Source organism: Salmo salar, chromosome ssa02 (assembly GCF_905237065.1).
Source record: "Salmo salar chromosome ssa02, Ssal_v3.1, whole genome shotgun sequence".
NCBI classification, from domain to species: Eukaryota; Metazoa; Chordata; class Actinopteri; order Salmoniformes; family Salmonidae; genus Salmo; species Salmo salar.
Window position 1 is genome coordinate 27295656 of NC_059443.1, and position 23260 is coordinate 27318915.

General features: G+C 45.4%; 1 protein-coding gene across 4 annotated transcripts in view; it reads right to left on the minus strand.

The window, feature by feature from the left end:
• The window catches only part of LOC106578944 (glutamate receptor ionotropic, kainate 2), a 270331-nt gene that overhangs the window by 160210 nt on the left and 86861 nt on the right, over nucleotides 1-23260 (minus strand). For all 4 annotated transcript variants that reach the window (XM_045701489.1, XM_045701484.1, XM_045701495.1 and 1 more), the window contains 2 exons: nucleotides 4537-4704; nucleotides 3221-3478 (listed from right to left, as the gene is read on the minus strand). In XM_045701489.1, the coding sequence (XP_045557445.1) occupies nucleotides 3221-3478; nucleotides 4537-4704 (426 nt within the window). The remainder of the gene's footprint in view (nucleotides 1-3220; nucleotides 3479-4536; nucleotides 4705-23260) is intronic.

Below are 23260 nucleotides of genomic sequence, written 5' to 3' on the forward strand. Positions count from 1 at the left end.
CATTCTCTTTGGCTAGTAAGTCTCTCAGAGGTTTGGTTGTATCTGAGAACTGTGGGAGGAACTTACCCACATATGTGGCCATGCCTAAGAAGGTCCTGACTACAGCCACATTCTGGGGTCTGGGCATATCTGTGATGGTGCTGATCTTCTCCGGGTCTGGCTCTTTTCCAGCTGCACTGATTTTGTGTCCCAGGAACAAGACCTCTGACTGTGCAAAAGTGCATTTTTCATTGAGTGTCAGGCCAGTCTCCTGGAGTCTGGTCAGAACTGCTGTGAGCCTTACATCATGTTCTGCTCTGTCCCTTCCGCACACGAGCACATCGTCCACGTGGACTATGACGCCACTCAGCCCATCCAACAGCTGGGACATGCGTCTTTGGAAATGCTCAGGACCGGAAGCGATTCCAAATGGCAAAACATTAAAACAGTAACGGCCAAACGGTGTTATAAACGTTGTGAGTGCCCTATTCTCTGATGACAGCGGTATCTGCCAGAAACCTGAGCGGGCATCCAGCTTTGTGAAGACTTGTGAGCCATCCAACTGAGCCAGTGACTGCTCCACTGATGGTAAGATGTGTCTCTCTCTGCAGAGTGCCTCATTCAAGTTAGTCATGTCCACACAGATCCTTATGTCCCCATTGGCTTTTGGGACCACTACCATCCCTGCACACCAGTCTGTGGGACTCTCTATTTTAGACACCACCCCAATTTCTTCCATCCTCCCCAACTCTTCCTTTACTCTGGCCAATAAAGGGATAGGCACACGGCGAGGGGTGGTAAGGGCATAGGGGACAGCATCCTCTTTCAGGCGGATTTTGTAGTCACCTTCTATCCTTCCTAGACCAGAAAACACTTTTGGGAATTTATTTTTGAAAACCTCACCTGGGTCCTCCAGTACGCTCACTCTCTCAATGAGTTGCAATGCTTCAATTGCTGGCAGCCCCAGCAATGGTTTGGCTAGAGAGTCAATGACGAAGACAGGCTGGATGGCACTTTTGTCTTTACTCTCCAGTTTAATCACCAAGTGCCCTACCACTGGTAAAATCTTATTACTGGGCCCGTAGTTTTTTGTTTGTAGAGAGCAAAGGGCCATCTCTGCTATAGCTATACAGCCTAGTTGGGATAGCTGTCACTGCTGCCCCAGTGTCTAGTTTAAATGACACAACCTCCCCATTGAGTTTAATGTCTGAATGCCAGCCAGCATTGTTTTCCTTTACTACTCCCAGAAAGATGCTGTCCTGCTGTACCTCCTCTGAGACCTCATGCATTTGCTTTAATCGACAGACAGCTGAAAAGTGTCCTCTCCTGTGACATTTCCTGCATTCCGCATCCTTTGCTGGGCAATCTTTCCATCTGTGGAAAGGGGATTTCCCACATTTGCGACAAACACTTGAACTAGCTACTGGTGTTGTCTGTGATTGTTTTCTCCACGTCTGTCTCTGTTCTGTGTTCCCCTCTGTTTTTTTAGCTCGGTATGAAAATGCATTTATTTCCTCACTCTCTTCGCTCTGCAAGGAGCTGCTGTCGCGCAGCATCGTCTGCTGTCTTTTTACTGTCTCACTCTGCCTAACCTGGTTTACAGCTTTGGACAAGGTAAGCTGGGAATCCAACTGTAACTTTTCAGAAAGTGATATATTTCTTATTCCCACTACAATCCGATCTCGGATCAGCTCTTCCCTGAGCGCGCCAAACTGACAATGTTCTGCTAGTTTGTGAAAAGCTGTGATAAAACTGTCGGTGGTTTCACCCTGCTCCTGTTTGCGCATATTAAACCTAGCTCTCTCAAATATAATGTTGTGTCTCCCTACAAAATGCATTTCAAAACAGTCTTTAACGGCACTGTAGTTAAGTTTCTCTTCCTCAGTCAACGTTGAAGCATTTAATATATCCTCGCCTTCATCACCCATAGTGTAGATCAGTGTATTAACTTGAAATGCCTCATTTTTCACGTTTAAGCCTGATGCTACCCTGTATCCTTTCAAAGCGCCTGATCCATTTCGGCCAGTTTTGAATGTCCATACAATCAAAATTCTCCAGGGGACTAATGCGAAATCCGTCACTGGCCTGTCTGTGTTTGCGCCAGAGCCCGTTGAACTTGGAGTCACAAACCCTGAAATCCCGCTAGCTTCTTCCTCTTGCAACATGTTGCTTAGCAGTAACTTAGTCCTTGCTCGTTAGCTAGCAAAATAATGATATGCGTTGTTTTATCTCCCTCCCTGCATTGAAACAGCCTGAATGTATGATTTACTTGGTACGTCCTTCACGTTTATGTCAATTTTAAAACCACGTCTGACACCATGTAGTATGATCTAACATAAGGAGCGACGACAACGAGGTTCTAGCTCCAGCCTGTTTATTAACCTAACCCACGCATGTCATACATAGGTACGGATACCCCCAAGGGACATCCTACTACAGATTTAAACTGAATTAAATTGAAAGCAAAATGGTTTAAGTGATAAAATACTGGCCAATGGAGCCCCAGTGTGTTTCTGAGAGCATGTGAAGACCTGGCAGTGTTGTCCTGAGCCTGGACACACACACAGACATCCTGTCCTGAGGCTGGCTCCCTCCTGACCCCTGGCATATGGCACATGTACCCTGCACGCTGAGACGTTTGCTGCCTGCTGTTGTAACACTGGAACACTGGCCATCTGGGGACGAATGGGGGGGGGGTAGGGCTACAGGGCTACTCTACTGTACAGGACTATAATCATAGTCTATATTACCGGTGAAGGTGGACAAGGCCTTTTGGGTTTTTTGATATGGTAATTTAGCAGAGCAGAACTGTTGACAATGGCGGACATATATTTAGTATATGTGGCCCATCCGAGTACCGAACCCACAGCCCTTATGCTGCCAGGCCAGTACCATGGTCTGTCTACTGTAACTCACTAAGCTGTTGGAATCACTGTGAGAAAAAGTAAGGGTGATGGAGGGTGTGAGGTACAGTACAATAAGTGATCAGTTACTGAGCCTGTTCTGTGGTCATAGACCACTGTGACTGAAACTGTTCTGTGGTCATAGACCACTGTGACTGAACCTGTTCTGTGGTCATAGACCACTGTGACTGTGAAGGTATGAGGCACAGAACTGCAATGAGGTGGTTCCAAGCCTGTTCTATTCATTCTATTTCTATGCTTTCTAGGCACAGTGGCTGGACAGACAGGATGTGAGCCTTGCTGTGTTGTCTTCATTGATAATGGTTTAGGGGTCTTACCTGTGCTGTCATCATAGACAACGGTGACTGTCTTCCACTTGAAGAAGTGAACCAGGTCCAAAATGGCCCGGCTGAGAGAGGAGAAGTCTGGGTAGAGGCTGACGTAGAAGGAGTCCCTGTTGTCAGACACCTGGTGCTTCCATTTGGTCTGGATGTGGGGCACGCCAAGCGCGTTACAGATGGACTGGACCGCATTGGCCGACGAGCTGTGGGAGGGCCCGAAGATGGCCGCCACCCCCAGAGATAGTTGGTCGCAGGCTGGGGGAGGAGACAACGTTCAGTTAATCCTTTATTCAGTGGTTTATTGGTTTATTCAGTATTATATGACATGCTACTGTTAGTTCCTGGAGGATAAGTCATGGATTTCCCACTCCACTATGGCAAGCTGTCCGTTCGTATGGTTTTGAATGACCATCATGAAGCATATTTGGAAGGAAACCAGTGACAGTGTAAAATGTATGAGCAAGATCTATACACAGTAGGCCAGCATAATATATGAAAAGATTGGCAACCGTTTGTAACAATAACATTCTGCATTCAAATGACTTAATTTAATGAAAGGAGAAAACGCTTCAATCACAGAAAAAGGATATAATGGCCAGTAATCGATAAGACACTTTGGATGCGTATGAAAAAGCACCCTTTTCCCAATAATGTTCTACTTTGAACAGACCCTTATGGGGTTGCCCTAATGACGCTGGACAAAAGTAGCGCACTTTATCGGACAAAGGGTGCCATTTTAGATGCAGCCTTTGAAATGTCAGGCCTAATGCAACCAGTAAAACTATAGATTATTGCAGTTTATAAACCTGTCTCCAGGGAGACAACCAGCTCTGTGAATTAGTATTACTGCTGAGTCCTTAGCAGAAACCAATCAATTGTCTCGGTTTACGTTTCAACTGCACAGACAAGGGATGCATCCCAAATAGCAACCTATTCCCATATAGGGCACTACTTTTGACCAGATTCCTATGGGGCAGCTCAATGGGCCCTAATCAAAAGTAGTGCACTATAAAGCCTAAAGGGAATAGGTTGCCATTTTGGATGCGACCATCCTCTTTCTACACCTGATTATAATTGTCCCAATCCAACCAATGAACTACACATGAGCCCACATTTACTGGGTGGGTGGGAACGCACTAACAATGCTAAATAAGATAGGAGAGTCACACAAATAGCAAGCAAACGTCAGATTAATATTTGTATATTTTAACACTTGAATATTGAATATCTATGAATATTGTTCCAGGAGACCAGCACCAGTCATGAATCTGGGTGTGAATGCAGCTTTCTGAATTGCATTCATAACACTTGACCTTTTCTGGAGGCTTCGAAGCTGTCGTAGATGTTTATCCGTTGGATGTCGTATGTTAGCGTTGTGTTTGGCAGTAGGGTTCTGTTCCTGTTGATTGTATTTAAAGCAAATTTAAAGGCTAGTTCCTCAGCACCTGACGGCCCCGACTCAATGGACTCGAATATTCCTCCTGAAAACAAACAGAGACAAGAGACAGTTGGTTTAGTACAGTAATTGAACAAGGTGGTTGATGAAATCACATTTAATGTTGAGAGAGGATTGTTCTTGACTCATTACATTTACACATGTGTGTGATTATGCTGTTCTGTCTTTTACTCATAATTCAACAATCTCCTAATTTAAATAGAAAGGTTAATCAAATACAATTCACAAGATATGGAAAAGATATTGAAAATATAATTCCATCAAGTCCATCGAGACCTTACTATTCACAATAAAATGAGTCAGATATTTTGCACATCACATCAGCTGGGGATACTTTTTGACTCAGGCTATGGGGGTACTTTTAACACTGACACATGACTAAAGCAAAAGCTTTCAGACACGTTAAGGCTTGGACAGTTTCCAACAGGAATCTGATCCAGGGGGATGTACTACTGTAAGAGAAACTCCTGTAATGTACTGTAGAGTGATGCACTCTCTTCAGAAAGACTGGAGTGGAAAGTGTGTTTAAAAGTGCCGGCTGTATAGCCAACAGCCCTCCGGTGAATTCATCTGACAGCCAACAGATGAATGGCTGCCGGAGAGGCTTGTGAGGGGAGGGGGTGGAACTCTTAGATCAATGTGCCCTGATTGGCCGGCGGATCAATCAATCAAGCCCTTGGGGAGCGCTGGAGCACAGCGGCGGGAGATTGAAGTGTTTTGTTTGGGTTAGCCCCCTGGCCTGCCCCGTTGGCTCACAGTCGGTCTGTCTGTCTGTCTGTCTGTCTGTCAGAGGAAGCTGTCAGTAGATTCTATGGTTTATTTACTCCTACTGTAAAACTCCAAAAGCAGCAACTAAACAGAGGACCAGGACACTTGCAGAATCAGCAACTAAACAGAGGACCGGGACACTTGCAGAAGCAGCAACTAAACAGAGGACCGGGACACTTGCAGAAGCAGCAACTAAACAGAGGACCGGGACACTTGCAGAATCAGCAACTAAACAGAGGACCGGGACACTTGCAGAAGCAGCAACTAAACAGAGGACCGGGACACTTGCAGAAGCAGCAACTAAACAGAGGACCGGGACACTTGCAGAAGCAGCAACTAAACAGAGGACCGGGACAATTGCAGAAGCAGCAACTAAACAGAGGACCGGGACACTTGCAGAAGCAGCAACTAAACAGAGGACCGGGACACTTGCAGAAGCAGCAACTAAACAGAGGACCGGGACACTTGCAGAAGCAGCAACTAAACAGAGGACCGGGACACTTGCAGAAGCAGAAACTAAACAGAGGACCGGGACACTTGCAGAAGCAGCAACTAAACAGAGGACCGGGCCACTTGCAGAAGCAGAAACTAAACAGAGGACCGGGACACTTGCAGAAGCAGTAACTAAACAGAGGACCGGGCCACTTGCAGAAGCAGTAACTAAACAGAGGACCGGGACACTTGCAGATGTGCCAACTAAACAGAGGACCGGGACACTTGCAGAAGCAGCAACAAGACACAACTCAGGAAAAGTTTCTCTCCTCTCTCTCATTAGTATTCTTCTCGTGGGAGAGCTCTATTTTGCATGCCATAATGAGTTGGAGGGAATTAATAAGCATCAGTTAATCGGGATGTACTATAATTGGAAGCCTGAGCTTTCGGAATCGGTCCGTTCACATGAGAGAAGCACCGTTTCTTGCTGAGAAGAGAATGTCTCTGTGGCTCAATTGAAAGAAAGAGGAGAGAAGAGAAGCGAGTGAAAGACTAAACGACTGACCGACCATGTAAATGTGAAAGAAGAAGATGAATCAGACTGGACAGATTAATGCGAAGACGTGACAGAGGGAGTAGGTGATGAATAAGAATATGTGTAATGTGTAACTCCTTTGTACTACAGGTTACGATAAGTAAGCATTCACATGAAAAATGAGAGCAATGTAGAAGGCAGATTGAACTGAAGGTCAATGTATGAGTACCATACATACAGTACTGATGAAGTGAATGAAGTGGTATAGGTATGGTATAGGTGGGTGAAAGGTTAACGCAATGACGTTAAATATTAATAGTATTATACGATTACAAGGGACAATGAGTGTATGGATAGGTACAGGTCTATGTGTAGTGTGAATATGACAATGAGGAAGCTAGTCTAAATGAGATTGTGGGGATGAATGTAAGAGAGTATGGTCAGCAGTGAAGGGGTAGATAGGAGAACAGGTGGGCTAACATTAAGTAAGGCCTATGTAAAAAGGCTGCCCCATTTTCACACACAAAAATCATGTAGTGTATCTTTAGAGGGCTTTCATTGAATTTTGACATCCAGATAATAACAGTGACATATTGAGTTCCACCCAGCGAGTAGCTAGTCCCCCTGCTGACTGGTGGCTTGTAAGGTTCTTTGATTTGATACTATAAGCCCATAGATCCACAGAGCTTACAGCAGACAGAGATCTGATATCCACTACAGAGGTGACAGCTCTCATAATACCTGACAAAGAGAAAATAAGAGCAAAATCACCATAATGTTGATCCCCAAAACACACAAGTCAGAGGTCACAAAGGGACATGGGCTTTGAGACACCGTTGGAGACAGGGACACAAGCATCGGGTGGGAGGTAGAGGGGGTATGGGAGATTATCTGAGGCTGGTGTAGTGGCTGTGTGGTGGCTGTGTGTTTGTTCGTGTGTGTGTGTGTTCGTGTGTGTGTGTTCGTGTGTGTGTGTGTGTGTGTGTGTGTGTGTGTGTGTGTGTGTGTGTGTGTGTGTGTGTGTGTGTGTGTGTGTGTGTGTGTGTGTGTGTGTGCCTGCGTATTGAACCAAGAGGGATATTCCCTGGCGCACGCTATGCAGACTGGTTCAGCACAGATCCCAGAACAGGAATCAGTCAGGAGAGAATCACATCAATCAACACTTCATCAATCTGGGGAAATGACATTAACAGACACAAACTGACCACAGCAGAGCACTCACCACAACCTGGCTACTCCGACCAATCACAGAGAGTTTACAGAGCCGTATCACCCGACCTAGCCAAACAGACCCTCTTGAGCTCTGTCCCAGAATAGATCCCAAACCAAAACCTCAAGCTATAGTTTGTCACAAAAAACATGTACCACGGTTTTGAAGGCTGTATCCTGCTGCTGTTGGCACCATGGTATTGTAGACCTTCACTACCGGTCGAAAGTTTTAAAACACCTACTCATTCAAGGGTTTTTCTTTCTTTTTTATATTTTCTACATTGTAGAATAACAGTGGACATTAAAACTATGAAATAGCACACATGGAATCATGTAGTGACGAGAAAAATGTTAAACAAATCAAATCAAAATATATTTTATATTTGAGATTCTTCAAATAGCCACCCTTTGTCTTGATGACAGCTTTGCACAATGGTGATATTCTTTCAACCAGCTTCCTGAGGTAGTCACCTGGAATGCATTTCAATTAACAGGTGTGTGTCACGTCTTGACCATAGTCAGATGTGATTTTCTATGGTAGAGTAGGTCAGGGCGTGACAGGGGGTGTTTTGTGTTTTTCTATGTTTTGTATTTCTATGTTTAAGTTCTAGTTTTTCTATTTCTATGTTGTTGTTTTTTGGGTTGATCTCCAATTGGAGGCAGCTGGTCCTCGTTACCTCTGATTGGAGATCATATTTAAGTAGGGGTTTTTCTTCCTGGGTTTTGTGGGTGATTATCTTTTGAGAAGTGTTTGTTTCTCTCTGCGTCACGGTTTGTTGTTTTGTAAATTCAGTTATTTATGTTTTGCAAAGTTTCACGGATTTAATAAAATGTGGAACTACAACCACGCTGCACTTTGGTCCGATCCTTTCGACAGCCGTGACAGAATCACCCACCCCAAAAGGACCCAGCAGCGTGCCCAGGAGCAACAGAAATGGACCTGGGAGGAAATTCTGGACGGAAAAGGACCCTGGAGGCAGGCTGGGGAGTATCGCCGTCCGAGGGAGGAGATTGAGGCAGCTAAAGCTGAGCGGCTGTACCAACAATGAGGCAAGGGCGAGAGACACCGGGAGATTGGCAGAGTCAGGTTGGAGACCTGAGCCAACTCCCCGTGCTTACTGTGGGGGGCGAGTGATCAAGAAAGCACCATGTTATGCTGAGATACGCACTGTGTCGCCAGTGCGCAGCTACAGCCCGGTGCGCTCCGTGCAAGCTCCTCACAGGTGCCGTGCTAGAGTTGGCATTGAGCCAGGAAGGAGTATGTCTGCTCAGCGTTCCTGGTCTCCGGTGCATCTTCTTGGCCCAGGTTATCCTGCACCAGCTCTACGCACAGTACCCCCAGTTCACCAACACAAACCTGTGCGACCTGTCACAGCGCCTCGCGCTTGTTGGGCTACGGAGGTTATCCAGCCAGGACGGGTTGTGCCAGCCATAAGCGCCAGACCTCCAGTGCGCCTCCACGGCCCAGTATACCCTGTGCCTGCTCCGCGCACCCGGCCTCAAGTGATGTTCCCTAGTCCAGAACTCTCTGCGACGTTCTCTAGTCCGGTGAGACCTATTCCAGCTCCACGAAAGAAGCCTCCAGTGATGATCCATGGCCCGGAGCCTCCAGTGATGATCCATGGCACAAAGCCTCCAGTGATGATCCATGGCACGGAGCCTGCAGCGACGGTCCCCAGTCCGGAGCCTGCAGCGACGCTCCCCAGTCCGGAGCCTGCAGCGACGCTCCCCAGTCCGGAGCCTGCAGCGACGCTCCCCAGTCCGGAGCCTGCAGCGACGCTCCCCAGTCCGGAGCCTCCAGCGACGCTCCCCAGTCTGGAGCCCCCAGCGACGGCCTGCAGCGGTGGCCTGCAGCCCAGAGCCTCCAGCAATGATCTACAGTCTGGTTCTTTCGACGACGATCCACGGTCAGGTGGTAATAAAGCAGAAGGATCAGCGGGTGGAGCGGGGAGTACGCCCCGATCCGGAGCCGCCTCTTCTGCTGGAGGTTAAGGTTATGTGGACTGCATTTGAGCCGCCATAGACACTTGTCACCCTCCCTACCATCCCTTTTGTTTTGTGGTTTCTTTTGTTTTAGGTGCATTTGGAGTCTGCACCTTTGGGGGCGGGTACTGTCACGTCCTGACCATAGTAAGATGTGATTTTCTATGGTAGAGTAGGTCAGGGCGTGACAGGGGGTGTTTTGTGTTTTTCAATGTTTTCTATGTTTAAGTTCTAGTTTTTCTATGTTTTTTTGGGGGGGTTGATCTCCAATTGGAGGCAGCTGGTCCTTGTTACCTCTGATTGGAGATCATATTTAAGTAGGGGTTTTTCTTCCTGGATTTTGTGGGTGACTATCTTTTGAGTAGTGTTTGTTTCTCTCTGCGTCAGGGTTTGTTGTTTTGTAAATTCAGTTATATTTTGCAAAGTTTCACGGATGTAATAAAATGTGGAACTACAACCACGCTGCACTTTGGTCCGATCCTTTCGACAGCCGTGACAGTGTGCCTTCTTAAAAGTTCATTTGTGGAATTTCTTTCCTTCTTAATGCATTTGAGGCAATCAGTTGTGTTGTGACAAGGTATGGGGTGGTATACAGAAGATAGCCCTCTTTGGTAAAAGACCAAGTCCATACTATGGCAAGAACAGCTCAAATAAGCAAAGAGAAATGACAGTCCATCATTACTTTAAGACATGAAGGTCAGTCAATATGGAACATTTCATGAACTTGGAAAGTTTCTTCATGTGCAGTCCCAAAAAACATCAAGCACTATGATGAAACTCGCTCTCATGAGGACCGCCACAGGAATGGAAGACCCAGAGTTACCTCTGCTGCAGAGGATAAGTTCATTAGAGTTACTGTACCAGCCTCAGAAATTGCAGCCCAAATAAATGCTTCACAGAGTTCAAGTAACAGACACATCTCAACATCAACAACTGTTCAGAGGAGACTGTGTGAATCAGAACTTCATGGTCGAATTACTTTTTAAAAAAAACAACTAAAGGACACCAATAATAAGAAGAGACTAACTTGGGCCAAGAAACATGAGCAATGGACATTAGACCGGTGGAAATTTGTCCTTTTGTCTGGAGTCAAAATGTGAGATTTTTGGTTTCAACCGCCGTGTTTTTGTGAGACGCGTGTGGGTGAACGGATGATCTCCATATGTGTTCCCACCATAAAGCATGGAGGAGGAGGTGTTATGGTGTGGGGGTGCTTTGCTGGTGACACTGTCTGGGATTTTTTTAGAATTCAAAGCACACTTAACTAGCATGACTACCACAGCATACTGCAGCGATACGCAATCCCATTTGGTTTTGGCTTAGTGGGACTATCATTTATTTTTCAACAGGACAATAACCCAACACACCTCCAGGCTGTGTAAGGGCTATTTTACCAAGAAGGAGAGTCGAGTGCTGCATCAGATGACCTGGCCTCCACAATCCCCTGACCTCAACCAAATTGAGATGGTTTGGGATGAGTCGGACCGCAGAGTGAAGGAATAGCAGCCAACAGGTTCTCAGCATATGTGGGAACTCCTTCAAGACTGTTGGAAAAGCATTCCAGGTGAAGCTGGTTGATAGAATGCCAAGAGTGTGCAAAGCTGTCATCAAGGCAAAGGAGAATCTGAAATATAAAATATATTTTCATTTGTTTAACACTTTTTTGGTTACTACATGATTCCATGTGTGTTATTTCATAGTTTTTATGTCTTAACTATTATTCTACAATGTAAAAAATAGTACAAATTAAGAAAACCCTTGAGTAGGTGTTATGAAACCTTTGACCTGTAGTGTACCTATGGTAACTCTGGAACCAAGGGGCCACACGTACCAAGTATCTAAGAGTGCTTATTCAAGATCAGTTTAGGTAGTTTAGGCTAGATCACAATAAATAAAATGACATGTCTGGGGGGACCTGATCCTAGATCAGCACTCCTACTCTGAGACACTTGATACATACGGCCCCTGGTCTAGACACTGGAGAATGGATCAGTGTGGGCACTGGAGAATGCCCTTTCCCGCTCAGCTGGTGACGTGTTCTGTGATCAGACCACTGGGTCTTCCTCAGCCCATACATCCATCAAAACCCATCAATATTAACACCCCTAATTAATGATCAATGGGGTCTTCAGCATCCCTGAATTATTAATCCAACAAGGATACCAGCGCCGTGATCAATGTCATCACATCATCCACATCTTTCTGTGCCAAGAAGGGAGTGTATAGCTTCATTTAAATCTCAGTAAGCATGTTTGGCCACATCATAAGGCAGCATACTGACAGACATGTGGACAAAGGATAATTCATCATTCTCTTGCTGCAATATGAAAACCAAATAGAGATGAATGGTAGTGAAATTCATATTTCTTTGCTGATCAATCAGCTTTGATAGGAAAGCACTGAGCTCTCCAAAGGTGTATCAATATTGTCATTGAGTTGCCTCTAACCAAATATTGGTGATACATTCAGCCCCAAAAAATAACTTCATAGATCTTCATTGTAAAAGGTTTAAACACTGTTTCCCATGCTTGTTCAATGAACCATAAACAATTAATGAACATGCACCTATGGAACGGCCGTTCCACAATAACAGCTTACAGACGGTAGGCAACTAAGGTCACAGTTATGAAAACGTAGGACACTAAAGAAGGCTTTCTACTGACTCTGAAAAACACCAAAAGAAAGATGTCCAGGGTCCCTGCTCATCTGCATGAACGTGCCTTAGACATGCTGCAAGGAGGCATGAGGACTGTAGATGTGGCCAGGGCAATAAATTGCAATGTCCGTACTCTGAGACGCCTAAGACAGCACTACCGGAAGACAGGTCGGACAGCTGATCATCCTCGCAGTGGCAGACCACGTGTAACAACACCTGCACAGGATCGGTACATCCGAACATCACATCTGTGGAACAGGTACAGAATGGCAACAACAACTGCCCGAGTTACACCAGGAACACACAATCCCTCCATCAGTGCTCAGACTGTCCACAATAGGTTGAGAGAGGCTGGACTGAGGGCTTGTAGGCCTGTTGTAAGGCAGGTCCTCACCAGACATCACCGGCAACAACGTCGCCTATGGGCACAAACCCACCATAGCAGGACAGAACTGGCAAAAAGAGCTCTTCACTGACGAGTTGAGGTTTTGTCTCACGAGGGGTGATGGTCGGATTCGCGTTTATCGTCGAAGGAATGAGCGTTACACCGAGGCCTGTACTCTGGAGCGGGATCAATTTGGAGGTGGAGGGTCCGTCATGGTCTGGGGCGGTGTGTCACAGCATCATCGGACTGAGCTTGTTGTCATTGCAGGCAATCTCAACACTGTGCGTTACAGGGAAGACATCCTCCTCCCTCATGTGGTAGCCTTCCTGCAGGCTCATCCTGACATGACCATCCAGCATGACAATGCCACCAGCCATACTACTCGTTCTGTGAGTGATTTCCTGCAAGACAGGAATGTCAGTGTTCTGCCATGGCCAGCGAAGAGCCCGGATCTCAATCCCATTGAGCACGTCTGGGACCTGTTGGATCGGAGGGTGAGGGCTAGGGCAATTCCCCCCCAGAAATGTCTGGGAACTTTCAGGTGCCTTGGTGGAAGAGTGGGGTAACATCTCACAGCAAGAACTGGCAAATCTGGTGCAGTCCATGAGGAGGAGATGCACTGCAATACTTAATGCAGCTGGTGGCCACACCAGATACTGACTGTTACTTTTGATTTTGACCCCCCTTTGTTCAGGGACACATTCCATTTCTGTTAGTCACATGTCTGTGGAACTTGTTCAGTTTATGTCTCAGTTGTTCTATCTTATTATGTTCATACAAATATTTACACATATTAAGTTTGCTGAAAATAAACTCAGTTGACAGTGAGGACATTTATTTCAGAATTCCTACTTCACAATCAGTCTGCACCAGTGGAGTCTGGAGGCTTTTAGGAGGAGCTATAGGAGGACACGCTCATTGTAATGGCTGGAATGGATTAATTAAATGGAATGGTATCAAACACCTCAAACATGTGGAAACCACTGTTGACTCTGTTCCATTAATTCCATTCCAGCCATTACAATGAGCCTGTCCTCCTATTGCTCCTCCCACCAGTCTCCTCTGGTCTGTACCTTGTTTGCATCAGCATCAACTCCTGTAGACTAAGTCAATCATATATTTGGGCCAAACTGATACTACGTTGGAATGTCAATATACAGTATACTGAACAAAAATATAAATGCAACAATTCAAAGTTTTTACAGATTTACAGTTTATATAAGGAAATAACTCAATTGAAATACATTCATTAGGCACTATGAAATCTATGGATTTCACATGACTGGGAATACAGATATGCATCTGTTGGTCACAGATACCTTAAAAAAAGGTAGATCAGAAAACCAGTCAGTATCTGGTGTGACCACCATTTGCCTCATGCAGCACGACACATCTCCTTCATAGAGTTGATCAGGCTGTTGATTGTGGCCTGTGGAATGTGGTTCCCCCTCCTCTTCAATAGCTGTTCGAAGTTGCTGGATATAGGCGGGAAATGGAACACACTGTCGTATAAGCCGATCCAGAGCATCCCAAACATGCTCAAGATCTAGTGAGTATACAGGCCATAGAAGAACTGGGACATTTTCAGCTTCCAGGAATTGTGTACAGATCCTTGCAACATGGGACCGTGCATTATCATGCTGAAACATGAGGTGATGGTGGCTGATGAATGGCACAACAATGGGATCTCATCACAGTATCTCTGTGCATTAAAATTGCCATAGATAAAATGTAATTTTGTTGGTTGTCCGTAGCTTACGCCTGCCCATACCATAACCCTACCACTACCATGGGACACTCGCTGACATCAGCAAACCACTCACCCACACAACGCCATACACGTGGTCTGCAGCTGTGAGGTCGGTTGGACGCCCCACTAAATTCTCTAAAACGATAATGAAGGCAGCTTATGGTAGAGAAATTAACATTCAATTCTCTGGCAACAGCTATGGTGGACATTCCAGCAGTCAGCATGCCAATTGCACACTCCCTCTGTGGCATTGTGTTGTGTAACAAAACTGCACATTTTACAGTGGCCTTTTTTTGTCCCTAGCATTGTGTTGTGCGCCTGTGTATTGATCATGTAGTTTAATCAGCTTCTTGATATGCCACACCTGTCAGGTGGATGTATTATCTTGGAAAAGGAGAAATGCTCACTAACAGGGATGTAAACAAATTTGTGCACACAATTTGAGAGAAATAAACTTTTTTGTCCATTTGGAAAAATTTTGGGACCAACACTTTACATGTTGCATTTATATTTTGTTCAGTGCATAATCAACGGGCTCTGTCAAAGCCAGCCATCTCCTGCAGCCTAATCTAATGTAGCGGGTGTAAAATAAACACCTGAGCCAGGTCCCCACATCCGGTTTCAGGGGACAGGGAAGCTAGGTTGAAGATACTGGAGCTCTGAAAACTGGATGTTTACGGTTTTCTGAGAACCCCGCTGAGTGTGCCTGCAGACAAATATAATTATGACAAAGACACAGGCTGCGTAGGGATAAGATAGATAGTGCTTATCGTGCAAGTTTAGGGTGACCAGAATGTTAAATTGCCACAACCAAAAAGTTTCTATAACAATGAGTGCATTAGCATGGTAATAAGAAATAAAAAATAAGAAATAAGAAATAAGTCTAGCCTTCCATGTAGCTCAGTTGGTAGAGCATGGTGTTTGCAACGCCAGGGTCGTGGGTTCGATTCCCACGGGGGGCCAGCACAGGAAAAAAAAAAAATGTATGAAATGTATGCATTCACTACTGTAAGTTGCTCTGGATAAGAGCGTCTGCTAAAAATAATTAAAAAAAATAAAAATAAAAGTCTAGACACCCTCACTAAATGAGTCTGACATGGCACACTAATCCCTATACCAACACCCTATTTACATAGGTCTCTGATCAAAAGTAATATACTAGATAGGGGATAGGGTGCCATAGAATTTCTGAGTTTTGATGCTCTTCTGTACCAAAGCTTGTTTTTTTTTATCACTTTTTCCTATAAAAGCTCAGCTTTGTCCAGTTGAGAATAAAATGAATGCATCACCATCAGTACATTAGTGTTAGGCAGAATTTAATTTCCCTTCATTTGGTTGAACTCGTGAAAATAAACAACACACTCCATTTTAAAGTAGTCTGTTTTCTATTTTAATACCTTGTGCCGGTCTGAAATCAATTGCTACACTTGCTGCTATCTTGGCAAGCATGTGTGTTCTTGTCGGACTGCGGAGAGGAGCGGAGAGCCGGAGAGGCTATCTTTGATGAATGTGCTCAGTAATCCAGTCAATTGGTAGCATTAATAATGTTTGGTTTGCTAAAATAGCGACTGTAGCCGCCTAATGCTTGCTGCTTCTGGGCTGTGGGGCCCTGCACACATTGAGCTGAGGGACTCAACAAGACTACAGGCTTTAAAGCTCAGCACAACACACATAGTTCAAAGATACATAATGACAGAGACGGGGAATTCAAATATGTGTGTGCGTGTGCGTGTGTGTGTGTGTGTGTGTGTGTGTGTGTGTGTGTGTGTGTGTGTGTGTGTGTGTGTGTGTGTGTGTGTGTGTGTGTGCGTACATTGTGTGTGAGTGTGTTTTTGGTTTCTGACTCACGTTGATGTTATCACAAGTTGCAATACTGGACTTTTTACAGTTTAGCAAATGTGCTCATGAATGATAACAAAAAGTGATCTGACAAATATGCAGAACTACCGCACAGTGTCACAGTAGTGGCTTCTAACAGTAAATGATTGCATTGCAAATTGCCAACACACTCATCTTGCTGAGTTGAAAGGGTATAAGAAGTAAAAGGGCAGAGAAACACCTGGATCTGATTACCAATACTGGTTTACCAAGAGGAGAACGTTAAACGTCAAGATGGTCTCTGTCCTTTCCTCTAACCTCCTCCTGCCAGTGAGTTGCTGTGCCAATGTGTCTTTCAGCCTGATCCCTCTCAGTGACTTGAATAAAGATCCTGTCTAATCCTCACACGCAACTGCACACGCACACACAAACCAGGAAACGCCTAATGCCTCTCTCCTCTCAGACTGGTCATGACAGGCCTACCAGAGTAAAGATGAAACATCATCTATCTCAATTTCCTCTCAGAGAAAAAAACACAGAGAGGAAATTAATAGGAAATCCAGCTTCAGCTCGTTGCTCATTTTGGTGGAGTGAAAATTATTTATGTGGAAAAATAAGGTAGACCACTATAACCACCCTCGCACACACACACGCACACACACACACACACACACACACACACACACACACACACACACACACACACACACACACACACACACACACACACACACACACACACCTCCTTTCCGTCTCCCTCCGATGTTGACAGTTTGATGGTGATCAGTGTCAGAATAGCAGTGCAGCAGAACGAGAAGTGTAGCATGACGAGCTCCCAGAGCATGTTCCATCTTTATCACAGCTGGGGTGTAACAGACAGACAGGGGGGGAGGGAGGGAAACCTGTGGAACTGAACTGTCTCACACCTGAGGTAGTTACACTGCAAAGGAAACATTTTATTATTAGATTCAGGCATAAATGTAGATCTTGTTCTAAAACTATAAATCTATGAAATATTTCCTTACAGAGGAAGAGGGAACAATAATATCACCAGGAGAGGGACTGCAGGCATTTTAAAATGCTGAAATGCTGTTTTAATGTTATTTTCTCTGTTCTGTGTGTTCAGAACAATTTGTTCCTTCTCAAGATCAACAGCAGCACGGTTGTGTACCGTGTGTACTATGGGGATCTGTCTGTCTGTCTGCCTGCCTGCCTGCCTGTCTGTCTGTCTGTCTGTCTGTCTGTCTGTCTGTCTGTCTGTCTGTCTGCCTGCCTGCCTGCCTGCCTGCCTGCCTGTCTGCCTGCCTGTCTGCCTGCCTGCCTGCCTGCCTGCCTGCCTGCCTGTCTGTCTGTCTGTCTGTCTGTCTGTCTGCCTGCCTGCCTGCCTGCCTGTCTGTCTGCCTGCCTGTCTGCCTGCCTGTCTGTCTGTCTGTCTGTCTGTCTGTCTGTCTGCCTGCCTGCCTGCCTGCCTGCCTGCCTGCCTGCCTGCCTGCCTGCCTGCCTGCCTGTCTGTCTGTCTGTCTGTCTGTCTGTCTGTCTGTCTGTCTGTCTGTCTGTCTGTCTGCCTGCCTGCCTGCCTGCCTGCCTGCCTGCCTGCCTGCCTGCCTGCCTGCCTGTCTGTCTGTCTGCCTGCCTGCCTGCCTGCCTGCCTGCCTGCCTGCCTGTCTGTCTGTCTGTCTGCCTGCCTGCCTGCCTGCCTGCCTGCCTGCCTGCCTGTCTGTCTGTCTGTCTGCCTGCCTGCCTGCCTGCCTGCCTGCCTGTCTGTCTGTCTGTCTGTCTGTCTGTCTGTCTGTCTGTCTGTCTGTCTGTCTGCCTGCCTGCCTGCCTGCCTGCCTGCCTGCCTGCCTGTCTGTCTGTCTGTCTGTCTGTCTGTCTGTCTGTCTGTCTGTCTGCCTGAGGTGGAGAATTAAAGATGTTGCGCTGACTGACTGAAAGCCACCAGAGACTGACAACAGAACAGTGGCATTTATGGTACACGGTTTATCCTTTAATCAAACCTTTGTCTGTCTCCCTCACTCTATTTCTCTCCTTCTCTACTGCATATATCTCCCTAAGCCCTCTTCCCTCCACATTCTCTCTTGCTCTAATTGTCTCTTTCTCTCTCACTCTCTCATTCTCTAATTCTCTCTCTCTCCTCTCTCCTTCTTTTCTTTGTCTTTCTTAAAAATAATATGATAAATGGTAGATGTTAGATTAATATAATGTTAACATGGAAAATTATGTAGTATTCCATCTCTTTTCTTTTTTTGGGTTGATAGAAAGATAGAACAGCGTTGAGTACTCTGCTGGACACTTTCCCAAATGTCAGTGCATCTTAGCCGTTGTCAAGCACTCCCAGACCCACAAATGTCAGCCTCTCCTCAGCACCAGAGCTATTGTGAACCACTCACACAGCTGGAAATGTCAATGATTCCCCTGACAAAGATAGAAGACATTGAGAGAGAGAGATTAAGGTCTTTGGGAGCAAGAGAGGGACTCAGAGAATGTAGCTTCCAGCCCAGTATCTATAGATCTATTCTACAGTGTAGTACTGGTCACATCACTCCTTCCTGGACAACTCCTCCACAGTATACAAGCCCCTATAAGCCTGTGACCCATGTCATATGACATACAGTATGTATGTGTCCTTGTGACAGAAGTCCCAGAGATGTGTATGCCGTAATTTCCGGACTATTGAGCGCACCTGAATATAAGCCGCACCCACTGAATTAAAAAAATTATAATAATTTGAACATAAATAAGCCGCACATGTCTATAAGCCGCAGGTGCCTACCGGTACATTGAAACAAATGAACTTTACACAGGCTTTAACGAAACACGGCTTGTAACAAAAATAAATAGGCTTTAACGAAACACGGCTTGTAACAAAAATAAATAGGCTTTAACGAAACACGGCTTGTAACAAAAATAAATAGGCTTTAACGAAACACGGCTTGTAACAAAAATAAATAGGCTTTAATGAAACACGGCTTGTAACAAAAATAAATAGGCTTTAACGAAACACGGCATGTAACAAAAATAAATAGGCTTTAATGAAACACGGCTTGTAACAAAAATAAATAGGCTTTAACGAAACACGGCTTGTAACAAAAATAAATAGGCTTTAACGAAACACGGCTTGTAACAAAAATAAATAGGCTTTAACGAAACACGGCTTGTAACAAAAATAAAAAATTAGCAGTAAACAGTAGCCTACCAAGAAAGTCATTGGTCACTATCTTCCTCCTCCTGTGCACTGAAACCACTGAAGTCATCTCCTTTCAAAAAAATGAAAGCGGGAAAAATCCATATATTAGCTGCGTCATTGTTTAAGCCGCGAGGTTCAAAGCCTGGGAAAAAAGTTGCGGCTTATAGTCCAGAAATTACGGTAATTAATTGAAATTGGAATTTACTTCCTGAATTGACTAAATTGAAATGGCATTCACCCCAGTAAAGAACAAGAGTCACAAGATCACTACAACAAACCTGTACAGACGTGGTACCCTGTAAATTGGGAGAATGGTGCCAAAGCTCAGACTGTGACTCAAATTCAATCAATTCCACATTCAGAACAGAACATTTCAGCTTCACTCAGAATGTTTACCCTGCATTGCAAGGACAGGTGTGGTCTCTGGACAATAACCAGAGACAATGTCCTGTAAAGGAATAGCTTGCAGGGTGCCTCGGTTCTAACACAGTTAAAACTTTTGATAAACCTGGGGCCTGAAGACTCAATACCAACCGTGACTCATACCCCATAGTCACACACAGGAACACATCTGAGTAGTACAGAGCTGTACACACATAGACACACACACAGCTTCAACACCAGCCAAAGTCCCAGAGAGGACAACCTTAAAATGACACACACATACAGACACACACAACCTCTCTCTCTTAGTTTCACACACACACGCACACAACCTCTCTCTCTTAGTTTCACACACTGTAACGCCCTGGCCATAGAGAGGGGTTTTTTGTTCTTTATTTTGGTTAGGCCAGGGTGTTACATTGGGTGGGTGTTCTATGTTCGTTTTCTAGGTTTTTTGTATTTCTTTGTTTTGGGCCGTGTGTGGCTCCCAATCAGGCACAGCTTAAGTTCGTTGTTGCTGATTGGGAGTCACACATAAGGAGCATGTTTTTCCTTTGGGTTTTGTGGGTAATTGTTTCTGTAAGTGTTTTGCACCTGACAGGACTGTTTGGCTGTCAGTTTTCTTATTTTTGTATAGTGGTCTTTCTGCTATTAAATATTCAATGATGAACACTAACTCCGCTGCACCTTGGTCAACTCTCTCTCCCGACAGCCATTACACACACACGCACACAACCTCTCTCTCTTAGTTTCACACACACACGAACACAACCTCTCTCTCTTAGTTTCACACACACACACACACACAACCTCTCTCTCTTAGTTTCACACACACACGCACACAACCTCTCTCTTAGTTTCACACACACACGCACACAACCTCTCTCTTAGTTTCACACACACACGCACACAACCTCTCTCTCTTATTTTCACGCACACAACCTCTCTCTCTTAGTTTCACACACACACAACCTCTCTCTCTTAGTTTCACACACACACACAACCTCTCTCGCTTAGTTTCACACACACACACACACACACACACACACACACACACACACACACACACACACACACACACACACACACACACACACACACACACACACACACACACACACACACACACACACACTCTCTCTCTTAGTTTCACACACACACAACCTCTCTCTCTTAGTTTCAAACACATCTAAACACTGTTTTCTACATCAACTGTTAATTCCCCATCTGCTGAGGTGAGCATTGGGCTGATGAACTGTAAGGGGTTTCTACTCTGCTCTCTCTCTCTCATCTGTCTTAGGAGAGGATACAGTTTGTTAATAGAGCAGAAAGAGTCTCTCTCTCTCTCGTTCGCTCTCGCTCTCTCTCGCTCTCTCTCTCTCAGGGCTCCCGAGTGGCACAGTGGTCTAAGGCACTGCATCTCAGTGCTTGAGGCGTCACAACAGGTTCGATTCCAGGCTGTGTCACAACCGGCCGTGATTTGGAGTCCCATAGGGCAGCGCACAAATGGCCCAGGTTTGGCCGGTGTAGGCCGTCATCGTAAATAAAACACAAGTCTTAGCTGACTTGCCTAGTTAAATAAAGGTTAACAATCCCTTCAGTTTAACACACCCACATTGGGCCAATTCTCCAAGCAGCTCTCAACGTAATGCTCTCTCTCTCCTCTTTTATTTTTTAATGAGGAGCTTTTCTTTTGAACTTGGCTGTGGCGTATTGATTTTCCAGTGCTCAGACGAGTGCATGCGTGATATTATCTCCGGCAGGCGCGCAGAGGAAGGGGTTGGTTGGCGGTTTCCCCACTGAATGCGATTGTCTCTCATTTCTCTAACGTGATGCCCCCTGACCCCTGCATTGTGCTCTAATCCTGGTCCGTTTAAGAGATCAGCCCATGCTCTGATGAGATACGAGTGTCTCACCAGCCCAGCCCATTAACTGTTACAGAGAAGGGTTAGGCCAATGACAGGCCTCTTTTATTTCTCTCTCTCTTTCTCTCTGTCTATCTTTCTTTCTCGTTCTCTCTCTGTCCTCCTCTTTCTCTTTCTAGCTATTTCTCACTCTCTCTCCTCTTCTTTCAACCCTCCCGCATCTTTCCTTCTTGTGATAAAGATTAATTAAGGCATGCATTTCCTACGGTCTCCTCTCAGCAGTGGTCTGTCCATAAAGTCTATGGGCCGTAATGTGATCAATAGGAGATCTTTAATGCTGGGGAAAGGGTTGTTCAGGTCAGATGACTTTTAGATTGTACAATGCCCCCTCTCTACACTCTCTCTCCTCCACCCCGAGCCACACACACTGCACTGGACCTGGGCCAAGGCACACATGGCCTACAGTATACCTCAAAAACACCAGCAAACAACTTAGCCATCAAAGTAATGCTCGAAAACAACAACAACATCAAGACCTTCTAGACACAGAGATAGGGAGGAGACTCTCTGTGCTCTGAGTTATGCTGAAGTAAGTTCATAATGCTTAGTGTGTGAACCATTTCTCTTCTGTAAAGGAAGAGAGGAGAACAGGCCTATTCACAACCAGAGGGCGGAGGTAACAGCCTCCCTTCGCCAATGAAGAGGAGGAAGTCTCCTCCTTCCTCTCCTCCTTTCTCTCCTCCTCCTTTCTCTCCGCCTTCCTCTCCTCCTCCTCTCCTCCTTCCTCTCCTTCTTCCGCTCCTCCTTCCTCTCCTCCTTCCTCTCCTCCTTCCTCTCCTCCTTCTCCTCCTTCCTCTCCTCCTTCCTCTCCTCCTTCCTCTCCTCCATCCTCTCCTCCATCCTCTCTTCCTCCCTCTCTTCCTCCCTCTCCTCATCCCTTCCTCTCCTTCTCCCTCCCCTTGTTCCTCTCCTCCTCATCTTCTCTATCATCTAGGGAATTATTCTCAGCACATTTGTCATCTTGTTCAGAATTCATTTTCCAGTGAATTGCGGCCAGGACCCTATTCATTAATTTGAATATTTTGAAAGGTGAATGGGAAAATTAACATGTGGAGTCTTTTTTTGTAAAGATATGAGGTATGGCTTTGGTAACAAATCTAGAATAAGCATTTTCCACTTCCTTTATGAAATTGTAGACGGTGTGTTTGAAAAGAAAGAGCTGCAGAACACGTATTATAGATAATGAGAAAACAAAAGGGGAGCAAATCAAATTGACAGAAATTCTATTTTCTGGAAGGAGAAAACAGAAGCGTCAAGTGTGTGCTGAATTCTAATGTCAAGCTGAGATAGCTGAGATAGTGGCGAGAGCTCAGTGCAGTCAGCATATTGATAACACAGGAAAATGGGAAGCTTAACTTTTTAAAACAAATCTCCCAACAGAAGTATCATTTGTCTCCGGCTGTTCTCAGGGACACACTGCTAGTGAACCTGGCCAAAGTGTGTGTGTGTGTGCGTTTGCATGTGTGACAGTGTGTGTATGATTCAACAATAATAACACCATCATGTCTCCATGCAGGCAGCAGCATTCTGGGCCGAGGAGGAACTATCC